Source organism: Oncorhynchus kisutch, linkage group LG7, assembly GCF_002021735.2.
Source record: "Oncorhynchus kisutch isolate 150728-3 linkage group LG7, Okis_V2, whole genome shotgun sequence".
Taxonomy (NCBI): Eukaryota; Metazoa; Chordata; class Actinopteri; order Salmoniformes; family Salmonidae; genus Oncorhynchus; species Oncorhynchus kisutch.
In genome coordinates this window covers 5,782,850-5,808,054 of record NC_034180.2, presented here as the reverse complement: position 1 = coordinate 5,808,054, position 25,205 = coordinate 5,782,850, and the positions used below count along the sequence as shown (strand labels likewise).

General features: G+C 42.8%; 1 protein-coding gene across 3 annotated transcripts; it reads left to right on the top strand.

The window, feature by feature from the left end:
• The first annotated feature begins 2,558 nt into the window (after window positions 1–2,558).
• On the top strand, window positions 2,559–19,113 carry LOC109894035 (sal-like protein 4). 3 transcript variants are annotated; one of them, XM_031828137.1, is made up of 7 exons: window positions 2,580–3,045; window positions 3,446–3,564; window positions 10,223–10,390; window positions 14,000–14,152; window positions 14,442–14,553; window positions 15,347–15,474; window positions 16,997–19,113. In XM_031828137.1, exons 1-7 carry the CDS (start codon window positions 2,787–2,789, stop codon window positions 17,936–17,938), a joined length of 1,881 nt encoding a protein of 626 aa, XP_031683997.1. In that variant the 5' UTR covers window positions 2,580–2,786; the 3' UTR covers window positions 17,939–19,113. The 3 variants fall into 3 exon arrangements, with proteins under 3 accessions (XP_020342841.1, XP_031683997.1, XP_031683998.1); XM_020487252.2 differs by lacking the exon at window positions 16,997–19,113 and having other exon boundaries at window positions 2,559–3,045; window positions 15,347–16,739; XM_031828138.1 differs by lacking the exon at window positions 10,223–10,390.
• Window positions 19,114–25,205: the final 6,092 nt, after the last annotated feature.

The following is a 25,205-nucleotide window of genomic DNA, read 5'->3' as shown; positions in this document are numbered from 1 at the left end:
ATTCCCTCAAAACTTGAGACATCTGTGGCATAGTGTTTTGTGTCAAAACTGTACATTTTAGAGTAGCCTTTTATTGTCCCCAGAACAAGGTGCACCTGTGAAATGATCATGCTGTTTAATCAGCTTCTTGATATGCCACACCTGTTAGGTGGATGGATTGTCTTGGCAAAGGAGAAATGCTCATTAACAGGGATGTAAACAAATTTGTACACAACGTATTAGATTAAAAAAAGCTTTTTGTGCATATAAAACATTTCAGGGATCTTTTCTTTTAGCTCATGAAACCAACACTTACATGTTGCGTTCTTATTTTTTGTTCAATGTAGTATGTTAATTTGGTATGTTACATAAGACAGAAGGTTACTTATGGCTAAAAACCGGTTGGAGTATAAAACAAACATTAGCAACCCAAGGGTTGGGTGTTTGAATCTTATCACGGACAACGACATACTACTTTTGAGCTACTTTGCAACTACTTAGCTAACCCTTCACCCTTTAACAAAACTCCTGATCCCTAGCCTAGCTAACATTAGCGACAACAAATTGGAATTCGTAACATATCATACGTTTTGCAAATTCATTACCTGTACAAATAGCAATCCGTGCCGAGTTTGGGAAACCCTATGTTAACCCATACCCAAGTAATGTTGTTGACTCATCCTATAGTCGTTAGAGATGGGGGTTTGAAATAATTTCACTATTCCATATCGTATGAATTTTGGACGGATATCCAGACATTTTTTAAGTTGTGTTTTAACCGGAGTACTGCTGAATGAGGAAGAGACGCTGGCTCTCTCTTGCAGCTGCGGAGGGGCCGGTGAGATGGTAGCGAGCAGATGGAGGGAGAGAGAGATGATCAAAATCCAGAAAAGACCCGTTAAATTCTACAACCACCTAAAAGGAAGCGATTCCCAAACCTTGCATAACAAAGCCATCACCAACAGAGAGATGAACCTGGAGAAGAGTCCCTTAAACAAGCTGATCCTGGGGCTCTGTTCACAAACAGACCCCACAGAGCCCCAGGACAGGAACACAATTAAACCCAACCAAATCATGAGAAAACTAAAATATATTTACTTGACACAGAGAATTTTTATTTTTTGAACAGAGCAAACTAGAATGTTATTTGGCCCTAAACAGAGAGTACACAGTGCCAGAATACCTGACCACTGTGACTGACCCAAACGTAAGGAAAGCTTTGACTATGTACAGACTCAGTGAGCATAGCCTTGCTATTGAGAAGGGTCGCTGTAGGCAGGCCTGGCTCTCAAGAGGAGACAGACTGTGTACACTGCTCACAAAATGAGGTGGAAACTGAGTAGCACTTCCTAACCTCCTACCAAACGTATGACCATATTAGAGACACATATTTCCCTCAGAATACACAGATCCACAAAGAATTCAAAAACAAACCCAATTTTGATAAACTCCCTTATCTACTGGGTGAAATACTACAGTGTGCCATCACAGGAGCAAGATTTGTGACCTGTTGCCACAAGAAAAGGGCAACCGGTGAAGAACAAACACCACCCATATTTGCCTGTCTTCACTGGAGTATCCTAGACAGCTTGGCAAGGTAGGTTAATTGAGGTGCTATCTTCAACCCCATTCTGTAAACAACAGTCTATCTATTGGTTGCTGGTTGTAGCCAACTCCCAATCGTTTCAAAAACGTTTAATTACGTATGTGTTTTCCATTGTACATTGCAGTAGTGAACTGTCACGTACTTGAGACACATTGAGCCTATTTGCCAGTTTGATTGGCCAACATAAACAAGCTACACGTGAAGTCTACCGGTTGGCTACTTGTCTTTACGGGGCGCACGTCATAACTACATTGAAAAGTTTTTTTTATTAAATTAATCATTTAAAATGATTGTCAGAGGGTGCGTATAATTTGTGCAACGTTACAACAGGACTCTGTTCCAAAAACTTCGTAAACAAGGTTGCCAACAAACAACGCATACACAGTTGCTATTTAATTTTTCACCCACCATGTTTATTACGAAAAATGGCTGTCCTCACTCTGGTAGCCTATGGACAAACATTAATAATAAGCTACGTGGTGATTTGATGCCTATTCGGCAGCTAGTTGCGACGTGAATTGGCAAATCTACTCTGTATGTGTTGTTTGTTGCAAACCTTGTACATTACGAAGTTTTTGGAACACATTCCCGTTGAACGTTCTACAAATTATACCCACCCATTGTCAGACGGATGTTTTAATTAATGTATTTATACTCACAACTATTCGCATACTGTGGATATTCGAATAACCGTGCACATCCCTAATAATCGTATTTGTGGCCAAAACATACATTTGAGAAAACACTTAAAACCCCACCTTAAACTTTTCTCAATCAAAGGTTTAAAAAAGCTTGCTATTTCCTTATAGAGGATGAGCTACTCGCGTAAATGTTAACGACCGGTATATGTTCACCCCATTCCAACACAAAAAAATGTGATTTTTAACATAATAATTACAATTTTAAGCAGTACCGTATTTCAAAGCAGGGTACGCATATTTTTTTATTTATTTAACCACACCCTTTGAGCTATGACGCCACCCAATAAGATCCTTTATCTTCAGTGTAAACGGAAGCGACCTGTAACCAAGAACCATTTCCACGTTAGCGGTTTTATTTAGACGTTTATTAACACCCTGGAACTCAGAATATGACTAATGTAACTGCACAGCATCACATACGTACCCCATGTACTGTTTAATTCGCGTTCGACTTGGTTGATATATGTTATATCGATAACGCTAGCTAGTAGCTGCTAACAATGGCTAACTGTATGGTTTTTCACACTCAAATAGCCTCCATCATGGAGATTCTAGCGAATTCAGCTGTGGCAGAGATTTGTAAACTCGTAGACGACGACTATGCAGTGTTTCGTTTGGAAATAACTCAAAGCCAGAAAGAAAACAGGGCATTGCGGAGGAAACTACAGCTAGTGGAACTGAAGGTGGCACGGGAGCGCGTCCTCGCAAGTCGTCCCAATAGTGTCAAGATCCTCGAACGATACAAAGGAATGACAAGAGGTACATTTGATTTTGCAGAAGTCGGGGGCTGTTGCTATGTTACCCTCACCACGTGTTCAGATGCGTTACCCAGAATTGGGTCTTGGTCAGTTTCTGGTCACTTCCCCTGATTACTTGGCTATCTTGCACATTTTTAGTTATTTTATCAGGCAGGTCAATTAAGAACACTTTTATTATTGCACGAAGACACAATATAATATTCTAACAAGATTATTGATTTACTAAATGTCCTATTGTCATACTGAAAAGAATGTGAGCATGGAACATAGTAAGTCAATCAATAAATAGTGTATCAAGAAGTTATGAGGTGTTTCCTTACATTGTAGACTGTGTACAATATAGCTTTGAGCATTGACCGTACCTAACTTAACCACTCCTTTTTCCTCAATCACTCTCTCAGGTGAAGGACATCTCACTGGAAGCCACAGGAGCTTTGTGAAACCAGCGTGGAGAGATGACCAACCCGTAGCTCCACATGAGGGGAGTGGAACCTCAACTCAGCAGGTTATCGTGATAGAGGTTAGTGTCATAATGTGACATAAAAAATGACAGATAATCCAACATGGCCCGTTTATTTCAGAAATGCTCCCCTCAGCCATGGGCGCCTGACTTTTTCTGAAAGTGACAGTGCAAAAGCTTTGGCGTCTGGGGGATCAAATCAAAATGTATTTATATAGCCCTTCGTACATCAGCTGATATCTCAAAGTGCTGTACAGAAACCCAGCCTAAAACCCCAAACAGCAAGCAATGCAGGTGTAGAAGCACGGTGGCTAGGAAAAACTCCCTAGAAAGGCCAAAACCTAGGAAGAAACCTAGAGAGGAACCAGGCTATGTGGGGTGGCCAGTCCTCTTCTGGCTGTGCCGGGTGGAGATTATAACAGAACATGGCCAAGATGTTCAAATGTTCATAAATGACCAGCAGGGTCGAATAATAATAAGGCAGAACAGTTGAAACTGGAGCAGCAGCACGGTCAGGGATCTCTCCAAGAAATTCTTAGCATTTTTTAAAACAATTTTCCTGCCATTCTACTTTTGTTTCTTAACAGGGGGAATATATATGAACAGAACATAACTATTTTTCTTAGGTTTTATATTGAAAATGTGTTTTAATTACTAGAGTACTCATCTTCTCCCTTAATTGAAAATCCCACCCCTAATAATTAATTGACAGATCTGAAACCTAAACATGCCTGTGACTTTCAAATATTCTGCTCCTCCCCTGACAATCCCACCCACCGTGATCGATTGACAGGCCAAACTGTCAAGGATAAAGAATAATAATGAAATCAAAAATGGGAGGAATGATATTGTTTTATTCAATAAGGATTTAAATGTTGTACTTGGCAGGTTAATAAAAAACATTGTCAAATTGCACATTAAATTTGCATTATTTGTGACAAAAAAGATGACATCACCTTTTCATTCATAAATGCTACTTCATACGAAAAGAAATGTACTCATATACAGACTGCATACTAGTAGCCTCCTACTCGAACAACGATACAACAGCACAGCAAAATAGATAAACAATTTCCTTTTGCAGATTCCTTTTTATGTTAAACACCAGTGGTGCAACTAGTGCTTTCTAACTGCACTGAACCAAAACAGTGGCACGTGGAAACGAAGCAAAAACTTTAGTGGTCAAAACCATTCATCTTGAGGCGACGGGAGGAGGGGGTGCAAAATGCCATCTGTGAGCTATTATATCCTATATATAACATGGACATGAACTACATAGCCAAAGGTATGTGGACACCTGCTTGTTGAACATCTCATTCCAAAATCATGGATATTAATATGGAGTTGCCCCCCCACCCCCCCCCTTTGCTGCTTTAACAGCCTCCACTCTTCTGGGAAGGCTTTCCACTTGATGTCGGAACACTGCTACAGGGACTTGCTTCCATTCAGCCATGAGCATTAGTGAGGTTGGACACTGATGTTGGGCGATTAGGCCTTGCTTGCAGTCGGCGTTGTAATTCATCCTAAATGTGTTAGGTGGGGTTGAGGTCAGGGCTCTCTGCAGGCCAGTCCTACAAACCATTTCTGTATGGACCTCGCTTTGTGCATGGGGACATTGTCATGATGAAACAGGAAAGGGCCTTCCCCAAACTGTTGCCACAAAGCTGGAAGCACAGAATCATCTAGAATGTCATTGTATGCTGTAGTGTTAAGATTTCCCTTCACTGGAACTAAGGGGTCTAGCCCGAACCATGAAAAACAGCCCCACACTATTATTCCTCCACCAAACTTTACAGTTGGCACTATGCATTGGGGCATGTAGTGTTCTCCTGGCATCCGCCAAACACAGATTCATCCATCAGACTGCCAGATGGTGAAGCATGATTCATCACTCCAGAGAACGAGTTTCCACTGCTCCAGAGTCCAATGGCGGCGAGCTTTACACCACTCCAGCCGACGCTTGGCGTTGTGCATGGTGATCTTAGGCTTGTGTTCGGCTGCTCGGCCATGGAAACCCATTTCATTAAGGTCCGACAAACAGTTCTTATGCTTTAAGCTCCGACAAACAGTTCTTATGCTGACATTGCTTCCAGAGGCAGTTTGGAACTCGGTAGTAAGTGTTGCAACCGAGGACAGACAATTTTTTTGCTCTTCAGCGCTCAGTGGTCCCGTTCTGTAAGATTGTGTGGCCTACCACTTTGCAGCTGAGCTGTTATTACTCCTAGACATTTCCATTTCACAATAATAGGCCTTACAGTTGACCGGGGCAGCAGGGCATAAATTTGACAAACTGACTTGTTGGAAAGGTGGCATCCTATGACGGTGCCACGTTGAAAGTCACTGAGCTCTCCAGTAGGGCCATTTTACTGCCAATGTTTGTCTATGGAGATTGCATGGCGATGTGCTCGATTTTAAACACCGGTCAGCTACGGGTGTGGCTGAACTGTCCGAATCCACTAATTTGAAGCGGTGTCCACATTCTTTTGTATATTTAGTATATCTATTTTAATACAGACTAGCTCAAAACGTTACTAATCATTGAAAACAACAAATTCATTTTCTGGTATAAAAGTGGGTGTGCAAAAACATCAGTTTGCACCCCTATTTTGAAAGTGGGGGTGCAGCTGCTCCATTGCTCAGGCACCTATACCTACAGCTATTAATTTGCTTACAAGTGCATCGTTATTTATCTACCATAGGGGAGCTTGTGAGCAGGGCTATGACGGTCACGAAATTGCATCAGCCAGTGATTGTCAAGCAAACCTGGCTTCCACACAAGCCTACAAGCCACTGATGCAGACCTTTGGAACATCTACATTTAAAAAGTCTAATACATCCATGTAATATAGCCTACACCTTCACAATAAATCTATTTATTTTAGACAGGTCTAAAGAAGCATGATATGAAGAAAACGTAGTCTATTTCACAAGAACAGAATAGCATACTCTGAGTTGTCCTTATGTTAGGTCCTGATCTGGCAATGCCAAATGGCTGTGGGCTACACTAGTTCATTTAGCAGACAAGATTTGCTTAGGATTCCGTGGCATCGTTTTATAGTATGAACAATACAATTGAACAAAGCTGAAGAAAATCGAAAGGATATTTTCTCAACTTATTTGATGGAGTGCGCACATGCGGCTATTCTGTGTTGAGCGGTTAACAAATAAGTAAGTAATCTTATATTCTTAATTTAGAGTTATTAATATAACTTTAGTTGTTCTACAAACGTTGGGCTATATGTTTTGAATTGTAATACATTGTAAGGCTGCATGATGCGACTCTAATGATATATATTTTTTTAAGTCGCTTGAAAGGCATGAGCTCTACTTAGTTTTTTTGCGCAGTACACACTTTATCAGTCTCTCATTTCACCGCGGCATCCCCTTTGTGTGGCCATAATGCATCCTTGAAAAAAATCCATACCTTTTGAGGCCAGTGGCGGTTGTGCCCTTGGCCTGGAGTGCTGCGTTGTGCCCTTCATATTGAGTGCTGTGCGATCCGAAGCACCTCTCACTCGCATGGCTCTCCAAACACGTGATTGGGTCTTTGTCATAGACTACAAATGAAGACCGACATCGTGAACGCAACTGCGTGCATTCTTATCCAATTCCAAGGTGCATATTAAAGATTTTGGAAGATCTGTCCACATTTACTTTGTCAGCCAACAAGATAAATAGGCCTAACGAACAGCAAAAGCACTAGCCTATGTCAATCTACTATCACCAATAGTGCAAAAGTTGACCTATTCTGTGCGAGAAATAAATATTCCAAACGTAGTCTGGGACAGTTGTGGGATGCGATAGATTAATACAACCACTAGCAATAAAAAAAACACAATGTGGCTGACGCAACAGCTTTAAGTGTTGATAAACTATTAGGCTATTTCTTCACATAAGCGCAGCAATGCGCACACTGCAGCAGGCTATAAGCGCAAATGTTCCATTAGCGGGAAACACCATAATCAAAAGTGACCGCAAATGCGACAATGCTTTTATTATAAAGGTGCATTTTTATGGTGAAAATGATCTTCCCCAAACTTGAAACTCACACGCTGCTTGTGTATGTCAGTTAGGCTCTACACCCCTTGTAAAGCAGATTAATGTGCTTCATTTTAAGACGTTATTTGGCACTCGTGATACGCTGACCAGGTCGCCAGGTGTTCGGTGTTTCCTCCGACACATTGGTGCGGCAGGCTTCCGGGTTGGATGTGCATTGTGTCAAGAAGCACTGTGGCTTGGTTGGGTTGTGTTTCGGGGGACGCGTGGCTCTCGACCTTCGCCTCTCCCGAGTCCGTACGGGAGTTGCAGCGATGAGACAAGACTGTAACTACTACTACTTGGATACCACGAAATTGGGGTGAAAAATAAATAAATAAAACATGAGTTGTGCGACAATGATTAGAAAAAGTAGTTCAAGAAAAACATTGTTTCTTGCCTTATGAGGGGCATCATTCACAAGTGGTAATATAATTCTCAAGTGATAGGCTAATATCCCCATCCCACTATTTTTGATTTGATCTCATCTTTACGTATACTAAATAATATACAGTGCATCTGGAAAGTATTCAGACCACTTGAATTTGTCAAAATGTTGTTACGTTAGCCTTATTCTAAACTGAATCCAATCAATACAAAATCATCAGCAATCTACACACATTACCCCATAGTGACAAAGTGAAAACAGGTTTTTAGAATTTTTTGCAAATGTATTCAAAATAAAACACGGATACCTAATTTACATAAGTATTCAGATCCTTTGCTATGAGACTTGAAATTGAGCTCCGTTGCATTCTGTTTCCATTGATCATCCTTGAGTTGTTTCTTCAACTTGATTGGAGTCCACCTGTGGTAAATTCAATTGATTGGACATGATTTAGAAAAGCACACACCTGTCTATATAAGGTCCTCCACTTAACAGTGCATATCAGAGCAAAAACCAAGCAATGAGGTTGAAGGAATTGCCCGTAGAGCTCAGAGACAGGATTGTGTCGAGGCACAGATCTGGGGAAGGGTACCAAAACAATTCTGCAGCTTTGAAAGTCCCCAAGAACACAGTGGCCTCCATCATTCTTAAATGGAAGATGTTTGGAACCACCAAGACTCTTCCTAGAGCTGGCCACCTGGCCAAACTGGGCAATCGGGGAAGAAGGGCCTTGGTCAGGGAGGTGACCAAGAACCCGATGGTTACTCTGACAGAGCTCTAGAGTTCCTCTGTGGAGATGGGAGAACCTTCCAGAAGGACAACCATCTCTGCAGCACTCCACCAATCAGGCCTTTATGGCAGAGTGGCCAGACGGAAGCCACACCTCAGTAAAAGGCACATGACAGCCCGCTTGGAGTTTGCCAAAAGGCACCTAAAGACTCTCAGACCATGAGAAACAAGATTCTCTGGTCTGCTGAAACCAAGATTGAACTCTATGGCCTGATTGCCAAGTGTCATGTCTGGAGGAAACCTGGCACCATCCCTATGGTGAAGCATGGGTTTGGCTGCATCATGCTGTGGCGATGTTTTTCAGCAGCAGGGACTAGTCAGGATCGAGGCAAAGATGAACGGAGCAAAGTACAGAGCTGCTTAATGAATACCTGCTCCAGAGCGCTACGACTGGGGGCGAAATTTCACCTTCCTTACAGGACAACGAACCTAAGCACACTGCCAAGACAACACAGGAGTGGCTTCAGAACAAGTCTCAATGTCCTTGAGTGGCCCAGCCAGAGCCCGGACTTGAACCCAATCGAACATCTCTGGAGAGACCTGAAAATAACTGTGCAGCAACACTCCCCATCCAACCTGACAGAGCTTGAGAGGATTTGCAGAGAAGAATGAGAGAAACTCCTCAAATACAGGTGTGCCAAACTTGTAGCGTCATATCCAAGAAGAGTCTATGCTGTAATCACTGCTAAAGGTACTTTAACAAAGTACTGAGTAAAGTGTCTGAACTTATGTAAATGTGATATTTCCGTGTTTTTATTTTTTGTAAATTAGCATTCATTTCTAAAAATCTATTTTTGGTTTGTGTGTATGTTAACGAGGGAATAATGTTTCATAAATTTTAGAATAAGGTTGTAACCTAACAAAATGTGGAAAAAGTCAAAGGGTCTGAATACTTTCCAAAGGCACTCTGTGTGAAATGTGTTCTGATTTAGAATGGACCATTATCATGCACCTGTCTCAACAGGGGCAGCTGAAAAAATACATGTCATCTATGCACTTAAACAGCGAATGGAGGACTATTTTCCCGTGGTTCATTTTCATGCCAGCCAGGTAGATTATACTCCTGTTGTAAAGATAAACAATGTGCTTAATATTAGGAAACTTGAATTAAATATCGTAGTCCTAGCCAATCAAAAGCTGATGGGATCCTCTTTTTAATAGAGGCCATCGCTCTGTTTTTTTCTGCGCAGTTGCATAGCCTATAGAAATGTTGCGCAACATGAGCTCATGGGCTCTCATGACCTGTTTGATTTAGATTTCCAATTACATTTGCATTAGTGTCAGAGTGATTAGAGGGACAATAGAGTGCTGAGTACCAGGCAGTTAGCAAGTTTGGTATTCTACTAATGACCATCGGCAGCATCGGAGCTTGGAGAAACCTATTGGACTGCCTTTGTGACTCGTAACCACCGGTGCGGCGGTAATACGCTCACCGCAACAGCCCTACTTGTGAGACTTACCTACTTCCCTGTTATCCAATTCAATAACCTCCTCTTTTTGTGTCAGTCTGCAGATGCAGAGGCTGCATGTCCTGGGGTTAAGCAGGAGACGTTTGAAGGAGATGAGGACCCACGGCACAGCAGAGACATCCAGACTGGATCGCCCCCTATAGCCACAGAGGACACCGCAACTGTCGCCGTGCCCCAGGACAAGACTCAACGCAGCATCACGGAGGTCAGTGGAGCGCCGAACGCCGTCATCAAGTCAGAGACCGACACAGAGACTTTAACTGTAAAACACAGGCTCTTACATACAGGATCCGACCACAGATCAGACCCAGAGAGACGGGTGCTGGGAAGACTGGTCTGTCCTCCTGCTCCTGTCTCGGAATACTTACCGGTATTTCACCAGAGCCAGAGGACAGTTCATTCCCGTGGAGATGGTGGCACATTAGACACTGGTGTTGATGATCTGTCTTGTTCTTACAATACAGAGGTGGACCCTGGCAACATGCCCTTTGGTTTAGACACACAGACTGATCTGTCTAAAGGGGACTGGAACCAATACAGTAGTAGTGTATACGCCGAAGCGTGCCTAGATAAGAAAGGGGATGTTGTAGTGGTTGATGAGGTGAAAGTGGAGGGCGACGCTCCTCCCACATGGAATGCAGATTGTCACCAAGTAGAAGGACAATCACAAGGCAGAGGTTTCTTGGATTACAGGGGAAGCTTAGAGACAAATACAAATTTTGTGACCCACTCCCCTGTACACATGTTCTGGGATCGCGACCCAGTGTCAACGTCGATGGCATCTTCTGATTCACATGGCCGTGTACTTTTTGATCAGGTATTGAATTCAAACGATGAGGCTCCGGGAGGGGGAGCCACATCAGGCAATAGTAAAAAGAAACGGTTCCTCTGCATGTTCTGTAACAAAGGCTTCAGCTGCCCCCAGAAGGTTGAAGTCCACCAGAGGGTCCACACAGGGGTGAAACCCTTCAGCTGTACCCAATGTGATATGCGCTTCGCCCAGGCTGGCAACCTGAAGAGGCACCAGAGGGTCCACACAGGGGAGAAACCCTACAGCTGCCCCCAGTGTGAGAAAAAGTTCTCCCGCCAGCACCAGCTGAAGATGCACCTGAAGGTCCACACGGGAGAGAGGCTGTTTGCCTGTACTCAGTGTGGGAAGAGGTTCTCAGAGAGGAGCTACCTCAAGATACACCAGCAGAAAAAACATTCCACTCCATAAAATAGAAAGTAACCATTCCACTCAATAGCTTTTGATGTTTAGATCAAGCCCTGCAGGAAAGACAGATTAATTGTCATTGTTGTTAGCATAAAAGAGCCACAGATGCATTTGGAATAACGAGAGTAACAGATTTGACTTTAGAATATTCCTGGGTAGAATATTGCATCCAGACATTGTGTGATATAAGGCATATATACTGAACAAAAATATAAACGCAACATGGAAAGTGTTGGTTCCATGTTTCATGAGCTAAAATAAAAGATCCCAGAAAAGTTCCATACGCAAAAAAATCTAGTTAGTTTATTTAGTTAGTGAACGTTCCTCCTTTGCCAAGATAATCCATCCACTTGCAGGTATGGCAAATGGTTAGAGCGTTGGGCCAGTAACCGAAAGGTTGCTGAATCGAATCCCTGAGCTGACAAGGTAAAAAAGTTGTCGTTCTGCTCCTGAACAAGGCAGTTAACCCACTGTTTCCCGGTAGGCCGTCTCTACTGTAAATAAGATTTTTTTTCTTAAATGACTTGCCTAATTAAATAAAGGTAAAATAAAATCAAGAAGCTGATTTAAATGGCATGATCATTACAAATGTGCACCTTGTGCATTGGCATGCTGACTGCAGGAATGTCCAACAGGGAATTGAATGTTCATTTCTCTACCATAAGCTGGCTCGAATGTCGTTTTAGAGAATTTGGCAGTACAACTGGCCTCAGGGTAGCGGCAGGGTAGCCTAGTGGTTAGAGCGTTGGACTAGTAACCGGAAGGTTGCAAGTTCAAATCCCCGAGCTGACAAGGTACAAATCTGTCGTTCTGCCCCTGAACAGGCAAGTTAACCCACTGTTCCTAGGCCGTCATTGAAAATAAGAATTTGTTCTTAACTGACTTGCCTAGTAAAATAAAGGTAAAATAAAAACAACCACAGACTATGTGTAACCATGCCAGCCCAGGACCTCCACATCCGGCTAATTAATCTGCGAGATCGTCTGAGACCAGGCATCCGGAAAGCTGATGAAACTGAGTATTTCTGTCTGTAATAAAGCCCTTTTGTTGGGTAAAAGTCATTCTGACTGTCTGGGCCTGGCTCCCCTGGCACCCCATTCATTTGAAATCCATAGATTAGGGCATAATGCATTTATTTCAATAGGCTGATTTCCTTATGTTAACTGTAACTCAGTGAAATTGTTGAAATAGTTGCATGGTGCTTTTTTATTTTTGTGTTCAGTTTATAAGCATAAAACGTGTGTTCAACATTGTACTGTGTAGCCTATAAGTTGTTCACAATGCCTGTTTCATTACTTCCATTCAACAGCTTCATTCCCCCCCCCCCCCCCCCCCCAATACACTTTTTAATGAGAAAATGTATGTAGTTTATCAAGTTCATGCAGATTTTTTGTTGAGCTGTGTATGTGTGATTTTCATATGGATGGTTAATAAACACAAAATGGGACTTTTCATTCTAAGACTTTCATTGAGACTCTCTTCAGTATACATCATATCTGATCTCACCCTATTTTGCATACACCAGACAGCTCAACGTCAACAGTGAAGAGGCAACTCCGGGATGCTGGCCTTCTAGGCAGAGTTGCAAAGAAAAAGCCATATCTCAGACTGGCCAATAAAAAGAAAAGATTAAGATGGGCAAAAGAACACAGTCACTGGACAGAGGAACTCTGCCTAGAAGGACAGCATCCTGGAGTCGCCTCTTCACTGTTGACGTTGAGACTGGTGTTTTGCAGGTACTATTTAATGAAGCTGCCAGTTGAGGACTTGTGAGGCGTCTGTTTCTCAAACTATACACTCTAATGTACTTGTCCTCTTGCTCGGTTGTTTACCGGGCCCTCCCACTTCTCTTTCTATTCTGGTTAGGGCCAGTTTGCGCTGTTCTGTGAAGGGAGTAATACACAGCGCTGTATGAGATCTTTAGTTTCTTGGCAATTATTCACGTGGAATAGCCTTTATGTCTCAGAACAAGATTAGACTGAAGAGTTTCAGAAGAAAGTACTTTGCTTTTGGCCATTTTGAGCCTGTAATCGAACCCACAAATGCTGATGCTCCAGATACTCAACTAGTCTAAAGAAGGCCAGTTTTATTGCTTCTTTAATCAGAACAACAGTTTACAGCTGTGCTAACATACTTGCAAAAGTGTTTTCTAATGATCAATTAGCCTTTTAAAATGATACACTTGGATTAGCTGACACAACGTGCCATTGGAATACAGGAGTGATGGTTGCTGATAATGGGTCTCTGTACGCCTATGTTGAAATTCCATAAAAAATCTTCCGTTTTCAGTTACAATAGTAATTTACTACATTAACAATGTCTACACTGTATTTCTAATACATTTGATGTTATTTTAATGGACCAAAAAAATTTGCTTTATTTTCTAAAACACGGACATTTCTAAGTGACCCCAAACTTTTGAATGGTAGTGTATTTATGTCCACCATGATGGATTTAACAACAATTAAGTCATTCTGTAACTACAGTATAGGACTCAAACATAGTGGGGATGGGTAAACACTCCATGTTGAAAGTGTGTTTATTATCTGTGTGTAGGGAGTGTATGTCTGTGTAATCTGTATCATGGCTCTCTTTCAGGAGGAGGAGGGTCCAGAGGTGCTGCTGGTGAAGGAGGAGGGTCTGGGGAACACTGAGGGGAACATGGTCATGGAGGACAACCAGACTACACCTCCTCCTGAACCCACAGAGGAACCAGCTGAGCAGCACAGGACCACACACAGTCTCACTGAGGTGAGCCCACTGTAAACAACTGTCTGCATTGCATTAGGTCAGGGCCCATATCCACAAAGCCTCTCAGTGTAGGAGTGCTGATCTAGGATCAGTTTTACCTTTTAAATCATAATGAATAAGATTATATGGAAAGATATTCGATCGGCACGTTTGCATAGTATCAAATCAACTAACATGTTTGCATAGTACTCATCGCAATCCCTCATTGCCCAATCAGAAGATGCTCCATAGCAGGGTGCTCATATCAGATTTCTTGATCCAACATCCTCTCACTCTGTATCTCTTACAGTCAGCTGACATGGAGGATGGAAAGCCTGGTCTGCTACTAGTCAAAGAGGAGACAATAGAAGACGAACCAGAGAGCATTGACCTGCTGAGTGGAGTAAAGATGGGGGGGCAAGGTAAGGGAGAAATGCATATAGTCTACATACAGTAATACATCTTCAATGGGAATAGTAATACATATAGCCTCCATACAGTAATACATCTTCAATGGGAATAGTAATACATATAGCCTCCATACAGTAATAGATCTTCAATGGGAATAGTAATACATATAGCCTCCATACAGTAATAGATCTTCAATGGGAATAGTGATGCGCGTGGCTATTATAATTTCTTCGTTATCTCCCTCACCAACTTCAAACATCTGCTATCTGAGCAGTTAACCGATTGCTGCAGCTGTACATAGTCTATCGGTAAATAGCCCACCCAATTTTACCTACCTCATCCCCATACTGTTTATATTTATTTATTTTTCTGCTCTTTTGCACACCAATATCTCTACCTGTACATGACCATCTGATCATTTATCACTCCAGTGTTAATCTGCAAAATTGTAATTATTCGCCTACCTCCTCATGCCTTTTGCACACAATGTATATAGACTCTCTTTGTTTTCTACTGTGTTATTGACTTGTTAATTGTTTACTCCATGTGTAACTCTGTGTTGTCTGTTCACACTGCTATGCTTTATCTTGGCCAGGTCGCAGTTGCAAATGAGAACTTGTTCTCAACTAGCCTACCTGGTTAAATAAAGGTGAAATAAAAAAATAAAATGAGATCAGAACATAACAGTTTATGTTTACATACAAAAACACATATTATGATGTATGATCTTGACCAGGTAATTGACCCCCCAAAAATAGTTCTCTGCCATGTTTGTAAAGTCTATTTTCTAACCTCTTCCTGCAGTTGGTTGGCTGGAGGCTAACAGAGGAGACTGGGCAGCCATCTTGCATTCCCAGACCCAGACGGGTGCAGCCAAGGGCGCGGGGACCAACATTACTCAGCAAGACAGGACCAGCGGCGATATAGTGGAGGTCAGTGGATGGGACAGCGTCCTCAACTCTGGGCTGGGGAACAACACTGTTAACCACAACCAGAAACAGACAGTGGAACACAAAACAACAACTGAACTTAGTCTCCACGACAACAGACTGGCTGAGACCAGGGCGAGGCGTAGATTTGATCTGCATGGACGGGGTGGTGTTGGTATGAGGCTGGAGAGAACAGACACTGACTCGGCTAGCGATGCTCCGTCCTGCTCCTATAGTTGTGATTCAGAGAGACTGATGGCGCCTCAGGTTAACCCCCTAACAGATGCTGCCTTCATCCTGCCTTCTATAGGATCTATCAACTGGAACATGGACCCTGCAACGACACAGACACTCCCTGGCCTTCGTCCTCCTCACACTCTTCTAATGTTAAACCAGACCTCAGACAATGCCTGTGTCTCAACACTTAATGGCTACACAAGCCCATTGACACATGATAGTAGTAGTAATGCTATCAGTAGATCCGGTGGCAAAGAGAAGCGCTTCCCGTGTTCATTCTGTGGGAAATCCTTCAATTTCCCCAAACAGATGGAGATCCACCAGAGGATGCACACAGGGGAGAAACCTTTTGGCTGCCACCTGTGTGAGAAGAGGTTCTCCCACCAGCACCACCTGAAGAGGCACAAGAGGGTCCACACAGGGGAGAAACCCTATAGCTGCCCCCACTGTGAGAAGAGGTTCTCACGCCAGGACCAGCTGAAGATGCACCTGAAGGTCCACATGGGAGAGCACCTGTAACCACTGAGGGAAGAGATTCTCAGAGAGGAGCTACCTCAGGATGCACCAGCAGAAAATGCACATGTAGTACTAGTTAGTTTGTAATTCATTCTGCTGGTTTTGGATGTAGTAGGAAAGTGGATGAGGTGAACTGAGGAAAGAATGAGTATGATAAGGCAGAGTAGATAATATGCTGATGGTGTCTGTAAAAATGCTTCACTGATGAAAAGTGACAACTATGTCTTGTAGTTTGATGCTGGTGTTTTATAATGAGGAAATGATAGTGCCTTAATTCATGTTTACTTTACATGAAGTAGTGAAGATGTGTGTAATGTAATGGTGAACTTTTTCCAAAGTATTCTAAAATACATTTTATCAAAGCGAGGGTACCAGATTTACAGAAAGGGTGTTACCATAGTGAGAAGTGAAGTTTTTGTACTTGTCATGTATCATTTTGTGCAATAAACGTACTGTACTTCACGTTATGTGAGTGTTTGACCATTTTATTGAAATTAAATACAAAATTGACTGTGCTGACCCCCTTGTTATTTTTGTGTCATTGCGTGGACTTCCCTTATCTCAGTCGAACCAAAATGTATTTAATTCTGGAATCAACACGTGGGAATGTTTTTATAATACTCTCCAATCGCTCTATATTGTTGGGTACTTGAATCAGTGTTAGAGATGGGCTTGACTGTGGTTAAAACATTTTAATGTCATGTTTCTGTGTGTACAACAAAGAGTTTCTTATATAAACCTTTATACTTTCCTGTTCAATTTGTTATTACAGTCTGCAGTCCATGAGGACCTGCTGATATCCAGGGTTGCTGGAGGGAGAGACTGGACGTCTAAATCGTCTTGTCACAAACCCTGGTCACGGATCAGAATGCTGGATCAGGAGCCGTCGCTCTTCCTTCCTGAGTCGGAACCAGGACCTAACCATGAGGGGCAGAGACTCCACCACCACACAGAACACAACCAGTGGACAGGTGGACTGAACAACCTCAGTCCTGGTAGTCATCAGAGAGACAGAGGCTCCGGTCAGGGATCCAGTCTGCAGCCCAGACCCTTCTCTTCACAGTCTCAGTGCAGGGATGAAGCAGGGCCTGGAGCTGATAGAGATGGACCCTCCTGTTCCTATGATACAAACACCACAGTATCTATGATGAACAGAGCAGGTCACCCTGGGCTTCAGCCTTCAGAGAGAGTGGTGGGAGACCCCACTGGTGGGAGTCTAACAGGAAGTCTGTCTTCTCCCTCAGGGTCTCGTCTAATGCCTGGTGACTGGGTTCATAGAAAGCCTGGTCCTGGGTCTAGCCTTCCTCAGTTACCTCATGGTTACCCCACCAATACAGACAGGGTCAGGATGGGCATTCACCACGAGAGGTACCTAGCCTATAACACAGCACACAATCCCAACAACACCCAAACAATGTTTAGAGGTCAAGGAGGGAGCTCAAAGACTAACCACCTGAGGGTGTTGGCTCCTGCTTCTACCTCCTCTGGTGTCATTGGGTCACAACGTGGGAGGCCGAGCATAAGGTCGGACGCCGACAAGCCGTACGCCTGCCCAACCTGTGGAAAGCGCTTCGCTGAGGCAAACTATGTGAAGAGGCACCAGACCGTTCACACCAATGAGAAGCCCTTCAAGTGCAAACTATGTTACAAGAGCTTCTCCTTCCTGACTAACCTTATCAGACATAGGAGTGTCCACAACGGAAAGACATCGTAGCAGTGTAGCTTGAGATGTACACATGGGGTTATCTGGGAACCATTTTTTAGCTGACATACTGAATTATAATTATCATGTGAAGTATCTTGGAGTAAGAGGTTTTTGGTTTTATTACTAAGCCCCTCAGTTGAGCATCTGGGTATGCTAACATTCTCAGATGATAGACGTGTTGTTTGGTGTGCTGGCATAGCCAAAACACAGTCATTTTATTATATCTTCCCTCTGAATTTGTTTTTTTCCCTATGTCCTATACCCTCTTTTTTATAATATATTTATAACACCCCATAACATCATTGGGCATAATCAGGTTGTACCTGTTCCTTTATGTACTAAAACAATGTGATCAAATCTGTTAATAAATTAGGAACCATTTTGTCCTTTTGATACACTACATGACCAAAAGTATGTGGACACCTGCTCGTCCAACATCTCATTCCAAAATCATGGCCATTAATATGGAGTTGGTCCCCCCTTTGCTGCTATAACGATTTACTCTTCTGGGAAGGCTTTTCCACTTGACGTTGGAACATTGCTGCAGGGACTTGCTTCAATTCAGACACAAGCATTCATGAGGTCGAGCACTGATGCTGGGTGATTAGGGCTAGCTCGCATTCCAATTCATCCCAAAGGTGTTTGATGAGGTTGAAATCAGGGCTCTGTGCAGGCCAGTCAAGTTCTTCCACACCAATCTCAACTAATTGTGTTTGTACACAGGGGCATTGACATGCTGAAACAGGAAAGGGCCTTCCCCAAACTGTTGCCACAAAATTGGAAGCACAAAATCGTCTAGAATGTCATAGTATGTTGTAGCGTTAAGATTTCACTTTACTGGAACTAAGGGACTTAGCTCGAACCATGAAAAACAGCCCCAGACCATTATTCCTCCTCCACCAATCTTTACAGTTGGCACTGCATTCGGGCAGGTAGCGTTCTCCTGGCATCCACCAAAACCAGATTTGTCCATCGGACTGACAGATGTTGAATCGTGATTCATCACTCCAAGGAACAAGTTTCCACTGCTCTAGAGTCCAATGCCGGCGAGCCTTATACTATTCCTGCTTGGCATTGTGCATGGTAATCTTAGGCTTCTGTGCGGCTGCTCGGTCATGGAAACACATAGTAGCCTACTTGTAAAAAATGTAAATGACAATATAGAAAAATAAATCATTACTTTGATGGTATGATTCTTGTTAATTTACTGGTGCGATTGTTCAAGGATGCAATTTTGAAATGTAATGTTTAAAAAAAGTCACTGTATTTTTGCACTGTACAAATTGCACTGTACAGGAAAAGCAATGTCCATAAAACCAGGGTCCAGTCTATTCACTAGATCCTTTAACCTCCATGTTGATAGGCTATAGGCATAATTGGGGTTATACTAACCTATAGCAGCATCAGCTTACTAGGGTACTGCCTCAAAATGTAAAATAAATGTGTTGTCTAGCCAAAACGCTTGACCTGATGCACGTTTTGACACATAAGGCTGGCCTTGGGCTGATTTAAATGTAAAGTCTGCAGCCTGCTCATCATCATAAGGATAATGTAGGTAATTTACAGGTATGCCAGTCAGTTAACACCCCATCTACTGGTCACATTGTTTCTATTGGGTAAGAAGCTTATTGCTTCAAATAAACAATCACCTGCTTATACTAGTAGGAATTCTGCACCTAAATTATAGTGCAAGTCTGGTATGGAATGGTGTTTTATTTCACACTGGTATCAAACAAAGACTAAGCTAAATTAGTTAATTTATTGTTTTGTTATTTGGACATAGTCCTGAATTAGTCAGTCAGCAGAGAGTTAAAGTGCCAGTACAAAAGTGCAGATCTATGATTTAGACTCAACCAACATGAGTTCACTGATCTCATAGCTTGTTTTGCATGTTATTTTGACATTAATAACAGTCACATATCAGATTGCAAACAATGCAAAAAAAAATATATATATACTTGAGTTAATAATCCCGCATACAAACAAGGACTCCCTTTTTTTGTTTTCTTGAGTAAGGGAACTCCAAAATGCAGGTGTTTCAGCCTAGCTCAATGGTGTCTGTGGTGGGGCAAACCAGCAAAAATACAGAGCGTTGTGCCGTGATTGGCTCAGTGTTCTGTCACTCATGGGGACACTACGTCACCGCCAAGTCTAAGGGTAGAGCTAAAATATTCAAGCCTTTTATGTGCTGCCATAGAGTTACGTTAGAAGTACCCATCCAAGAAGGCTCAAGGTCATTAGGCACAGATAAAATGTCAAATCACATATCTACAGTAGCTTTGATTTGACTGATCATGTCAACATCATACTTTCAAACTCTTAGCTAGCAGTCATCATCATGAATCAAGTCAATATAATCTACCGGCAAATCCTTTTTAATCCTTGTTATATGAAGAGAAATTATAGATAATAACATATCGGTGCTCATCGGCCATGGGACATTAACATTACACAATAAGTTGGAAATCGCAAATTCAACAATTAATTGTTTGGAAGGAATCAGTGGCAAACTGCAAGCATTGCGAAGCAATCATTAGCCTGCTATTCAGTGGAGTGTCTGTGTAGTCCCAAGTCTAATATTAAGGGTCTTTTTTCCTAGTTTAAAATGATAAACATTCAACATTGGTCATGCTGTCAATGAAACATGATTTGTGCCGCGCTCAAAACAACTTAACTCAGAACTGCAAAATCTGACTTTAGTGAATTCAAGACAACAGGGAACTCGGGGAAAAACAAGCTATGACTGGGAAAATACGTTTTGAACTTTCATCCAACTCAGAATTCTAAATCGGGAACTCTGGCCTCTTTCTAGAGCTACGACCTGAAGATCACTGACGTCATCATGATTCAACCTTTGTATCCCCCCAAGTTCCCAGTTGTCTTGAAAGCACCATAAATTCGTAAAATGGCAGACTTTGATGACAAAGTTTGATGACAAAATTTGCCCACGAAGGACCACCACACCACCTTCCTGTTCAAGTGAACACAGCACAACAAGGTGAGTCCAAAAATGTATTGTATGATGCTGCATAAATGATCTAATATGCCAGGGAGATACAGTATGTAAACTGTAGCTAAGAAAGTAATACTAAGTGTATGTTGTGCAGTAATTGGACCCCTCTGCTACTCGGAACCCTACTAATCCATCAAGACTGGTCTATCAACGTCACCACACGCGGAGGCTAAAACAGACTTTCCTCCATCGAGACATCCCTCTAAGGTCCTCCTCATAGCTTGCTAGCCCCAGCCTGCTAGCTGTCTGAATCGCTGTGTCTCCAGCCAGCCCAACCACTCACTGGACCCCTATGATCACCCGGCTACGCATGCCTCTCCCTAATATCAATATGCCTTGTCCATTACTGTCCTGGTTAGTGAGTATTGTCTTATTTCACTGTAGATCCTCTAGCCCTGCTCAATATGCCTTAAACAACCATTTAGTTCCACCTCCCACATATGTGGTAACATCACCTGGTTTAAACATCTCTCGAGACAATATCTCTCATCATTACTCAATGCCTAGGTTTACCTCCAATGTACTCACATCCTACCATACCTTTGACTGTACAGTATGCCTTGATTCTATTCTATTGCGCCCAGAAACCTGCTCCTTTTACTCTCTGTTCCGAACGTACTAGACGACCAGTTCTTATAGCCTTTAGCCGTACCCTTATCCTACTCCTCCTCTGTTCCTCTGGTGATGTAGAGGTTAATCCAGGCCCTGCAATGCCTAGCTCCACTCCTATTCCCCAGGTTCTCTCATTTGTTGACTTCTGTAACCGTAAAAGATTTGGTTTCATGCATGTTAACATTAGAAGCCTCCTCCATAAGTTTGTTTTATTCACTGCTTTAGCACACTCTGCCAACCCGGATGTCGTAGCCGTGTCTGAATCCTGGCTTAGGAAGACCACCAAAAACCCTGAAATTTCAATCTAAGCTTGATGCCCTCAATCTCACACAAATCATCAATGAACCCACCAGGTACAACCCCAAATCCGTAAGCACGGGCACCCTCATAGATATCACCCTAACCAACTTGCCCTCCAAATGCACCTTTGCTGTTTTCAACCAAGATCTCAGCGATCACTGCCTCATTGCCTGCATCTGTAATGGGTCTGCGGTCAAACAACCACCCGTCATCACTGTCAAACGCTCCCTAAAACACTTCAGTGAGAAGGCCTTTCTAATCGACCTGGTCCGGGTATCCTGGAAGGATATTGACCTCATCCCGTCAATAGAGGATGACTGGTTATTCTTTAAAAGTTCCTTCCTCACCATCTTAAAAAATGTAGAACCAGGAACAGATATAGCCCTTGGTTCTCTCCAGACCTGACTGCCATTGACCAGCACAAAAACATCCTGTGGTGTTCTGCATTAGCATCGAATAGCCCCCGTGATATGCAACCTTTCAGGGAAGTTGGGAACCAATATACACAGGCAGTCAGGAAAGCTAAGGCTAGCTTTTTCAAGCATTAATTTGCATCCTGTAGCACAACTCACAAAAGGTTCTGGTACACTGTAAAGTCCATGGAGAATAAGAGTACCTCCTCCCAGCTGCCCACTGCACTGAGGCTAGGAAACACTGTCACCACCGACAAATCAACGATAATTGAGAATTTCAATAAGCATTTTTCTACGGCTGGCCATGCTTTCCACCTGGCTACCCCTAACACGGTCAACAGCCTTGCACCCCCCACAGCAACTCGCCCAAGCCTCCCCCATTTCTCCTTCACCCAAATCCAGATAGCTGATGTTCTGAAAGAGCTGGAAAATCTGGGCCCCTACAAATCATCCGGGCTAGACAATCTGGACCCTCTCTTTCTAAAATGATCTGCCAAAATTGTTGCAACCCCTACTACTAGCCTCTTCAACCTGTCTTTCGTATCATCTTTCTAAGGTCGAAAGCCAAGTTAACAAACAGATTACCAGCCATTTTGAATCCCACCGTACCTTCTCCCCTATGCAATCTGGTTTCAGAGCTGGTCATGGGTGCACCTCAGCCACGCTCAAGGTCCTAAACGATATCATAACTGCCATCGATAAGAGACATTATTGTGCAGCCGTATTCATCAACCTGGCCAAGGCTTTCGACTCTGTCAATCACCACATTCTTATCGGCAGACTCAACAGCCTTGGTTTCGCAAATGATTGCCTTGCCTGGTTCACCAACTACTTCTCTGATAGAGTTCAGTGTGTCAAATTGGAGGGCCTGTTGTCCGGACCTCTGGCAGTCTCTGTGGGGGTGCCACAGGGTTAAATTCTCGGGCCGACTCTCTTCTCTGTATACATCAATGATGTCGCTCTTGCTGCTGGTGATTCTCTGATCCATCTCTACGCAGATGACACCATTCTGTATTCCTCTGGCCCTTCTTTGGACACTGTGTTAACTAACCTCCAGACGAGCTTCAATACCATACAACTCTCCTTCCGTGGCCGCCAATTGCTCTTAAATGCAAGTAAAACTAAATGCATGCTCTTCAACGGATCGTTGACCACACCTGCCCGCCCGTCCAGTACCACTACTCTGGACGGTTCTGACTTAGAATATGTGGGCAACTACAAATACCTGGTTAGACTATAAACTCACATTAAGCATCTCCAATCCAAAATTAAATCTAGAATCAGCTTCCTATTTCACAACAATGCTGCCAAACATACCCTCGTGAGACTGACCATCCTACCTATCCTCGACTTTGTAAATGGTGATGTCATCTATAAAATAGCCTCCAACACTCTACTCAGCAAATTGGATGCAGTCTATCACAGTGCCATCCATTTTGTCTCCAAAGCCCCATATTCTACCCACCACTGCGACCTGTACGCTCTCGTTGGCTGGCCCTCGCTTCATACTCATTGCCAAACCCACTGGCTCCAGGTCATCTACAAGTCTCTGCTAGGTAAAGCCCCGCCTTATCTCTGCTCACTGGTCACCATAGCAGCACCCACTCGTAGCACGCGCTCCAGCAGGTATATCTCACTGGTCACCCCCAAAGCCAACTTTTCCTTTGGCCGCTTTTCCTTCCAGTTCTCTGCTGCCAATGACTGGAACGAACTGCAAAAATCACTGAAGCTGGAGACTCATATCTCCCTCACTAGCTTTAAGCACCAGCTGTCAGAGCAGCTCACAGATCACTGCACCTGTACATAGCCCATCTGTAAATAGCCCATCCAACTACCTCATCCCCATACTGTATTTATTTATCTTGCTCCTTTGCACTCCAGTATCTCTACTTGCACATTCATCTTCTGCACATCTACCATTCCAGTGTTTAATTGCTATATGGTAATTACTTCACCACCATGGCCTATTTATTTCCTTACCTCCCTTATCCTACCTCATTTGCACTCACTGTACATAGACTTTTTCCACTGACTGTATGTTTGTTTATTCCATGTGTAACTCTGTTGTTGTATGTCAAATTTCAAATCAAATGTATTTATTAAGCCCTTCTTACATCAGCTGATATCTCAAAGTGCTGTACAGAAACTTTTAAGAGAATTATGTTCATAAACTGAACTTCAATTAACTACTCAGTCTGCAGCCCGGAATTTGTAAGATACTGGTTGAAATGAAAACAGACAGAGGCCCAGCCTACAATAGTCAAATGTTTATTCACGAGAACGTTCTGAAGTCCACAATACAAAGACATCCATTTTATAGTGGCGCACATACTTCCACACAAACAGTAGGTATCCTGCACACATACTGTCTCCCTACCCAGCCGACATAGATTATGGAGAACGCGAGAAGCACTCCCTGCCCTCTCCCAAATATCTCAGTGGCCCCTAGCCAAGGTCAGCACTGAATTTTGCTCAGACAGTCTGTGTTTAAGATACTATAGAGACATATTGTACAGATATATTGTTTTACCCTAATTCTGACTAAAACTACACACATCATTAATAATAATTTTATGATTCTAATCAGAACATGGCCAAGATGTTCAAATGTTCATAGATGACCAGCAGGGTCAAATAATAATAATTAGAGTGGATGTCGAGGGTGCAACAGGTCAGCACCTCAGGAGTAAATGTCAGGTAGTCCTGAGGCATGGTCCTAGTGCTGAGAGAGAGAGAGAGAGAGAGAGAGAGAGAGAGAGAAGTATTGAGTAGCTTGGATGAATAAGGTGCCCAGAGTAAACTGCCTGCTACTTTGTCCCAGTTAACTAATACATGCATATTATTAGTATATTTGGATAGACACTCTCAAGGTTTGAATGATGTCTGTGAGTATAACAGAACTCATATGGCAGGCAAAAACCTGAGAAAAAAATCCAAC

Bases quoted from the DNA above. Each gene is read 5' to 3' on its own strand.
- LOC109894035 (XM_031828137.1), top strand. From the start codon at position 2,787: ATGGCTAACTGTATGGTTTTTCACACTCAAATAGCCTCCATCATGGAG. The intron at 10,391-13,999 runs GTCAGTGGAGCG...GCTCTCTTTCAG, and splicing joins CTCAACGCAGCATCACGGAG to GAGGAGGAGGGTCCAGAGGT. The intron at 14,153-14,441 runs GTGAGCCCACTG...TATCTCTTACAG, and splicing joins CCACACACAGTCTCACTGAG to TCAGCTGACATGGAGGATGG.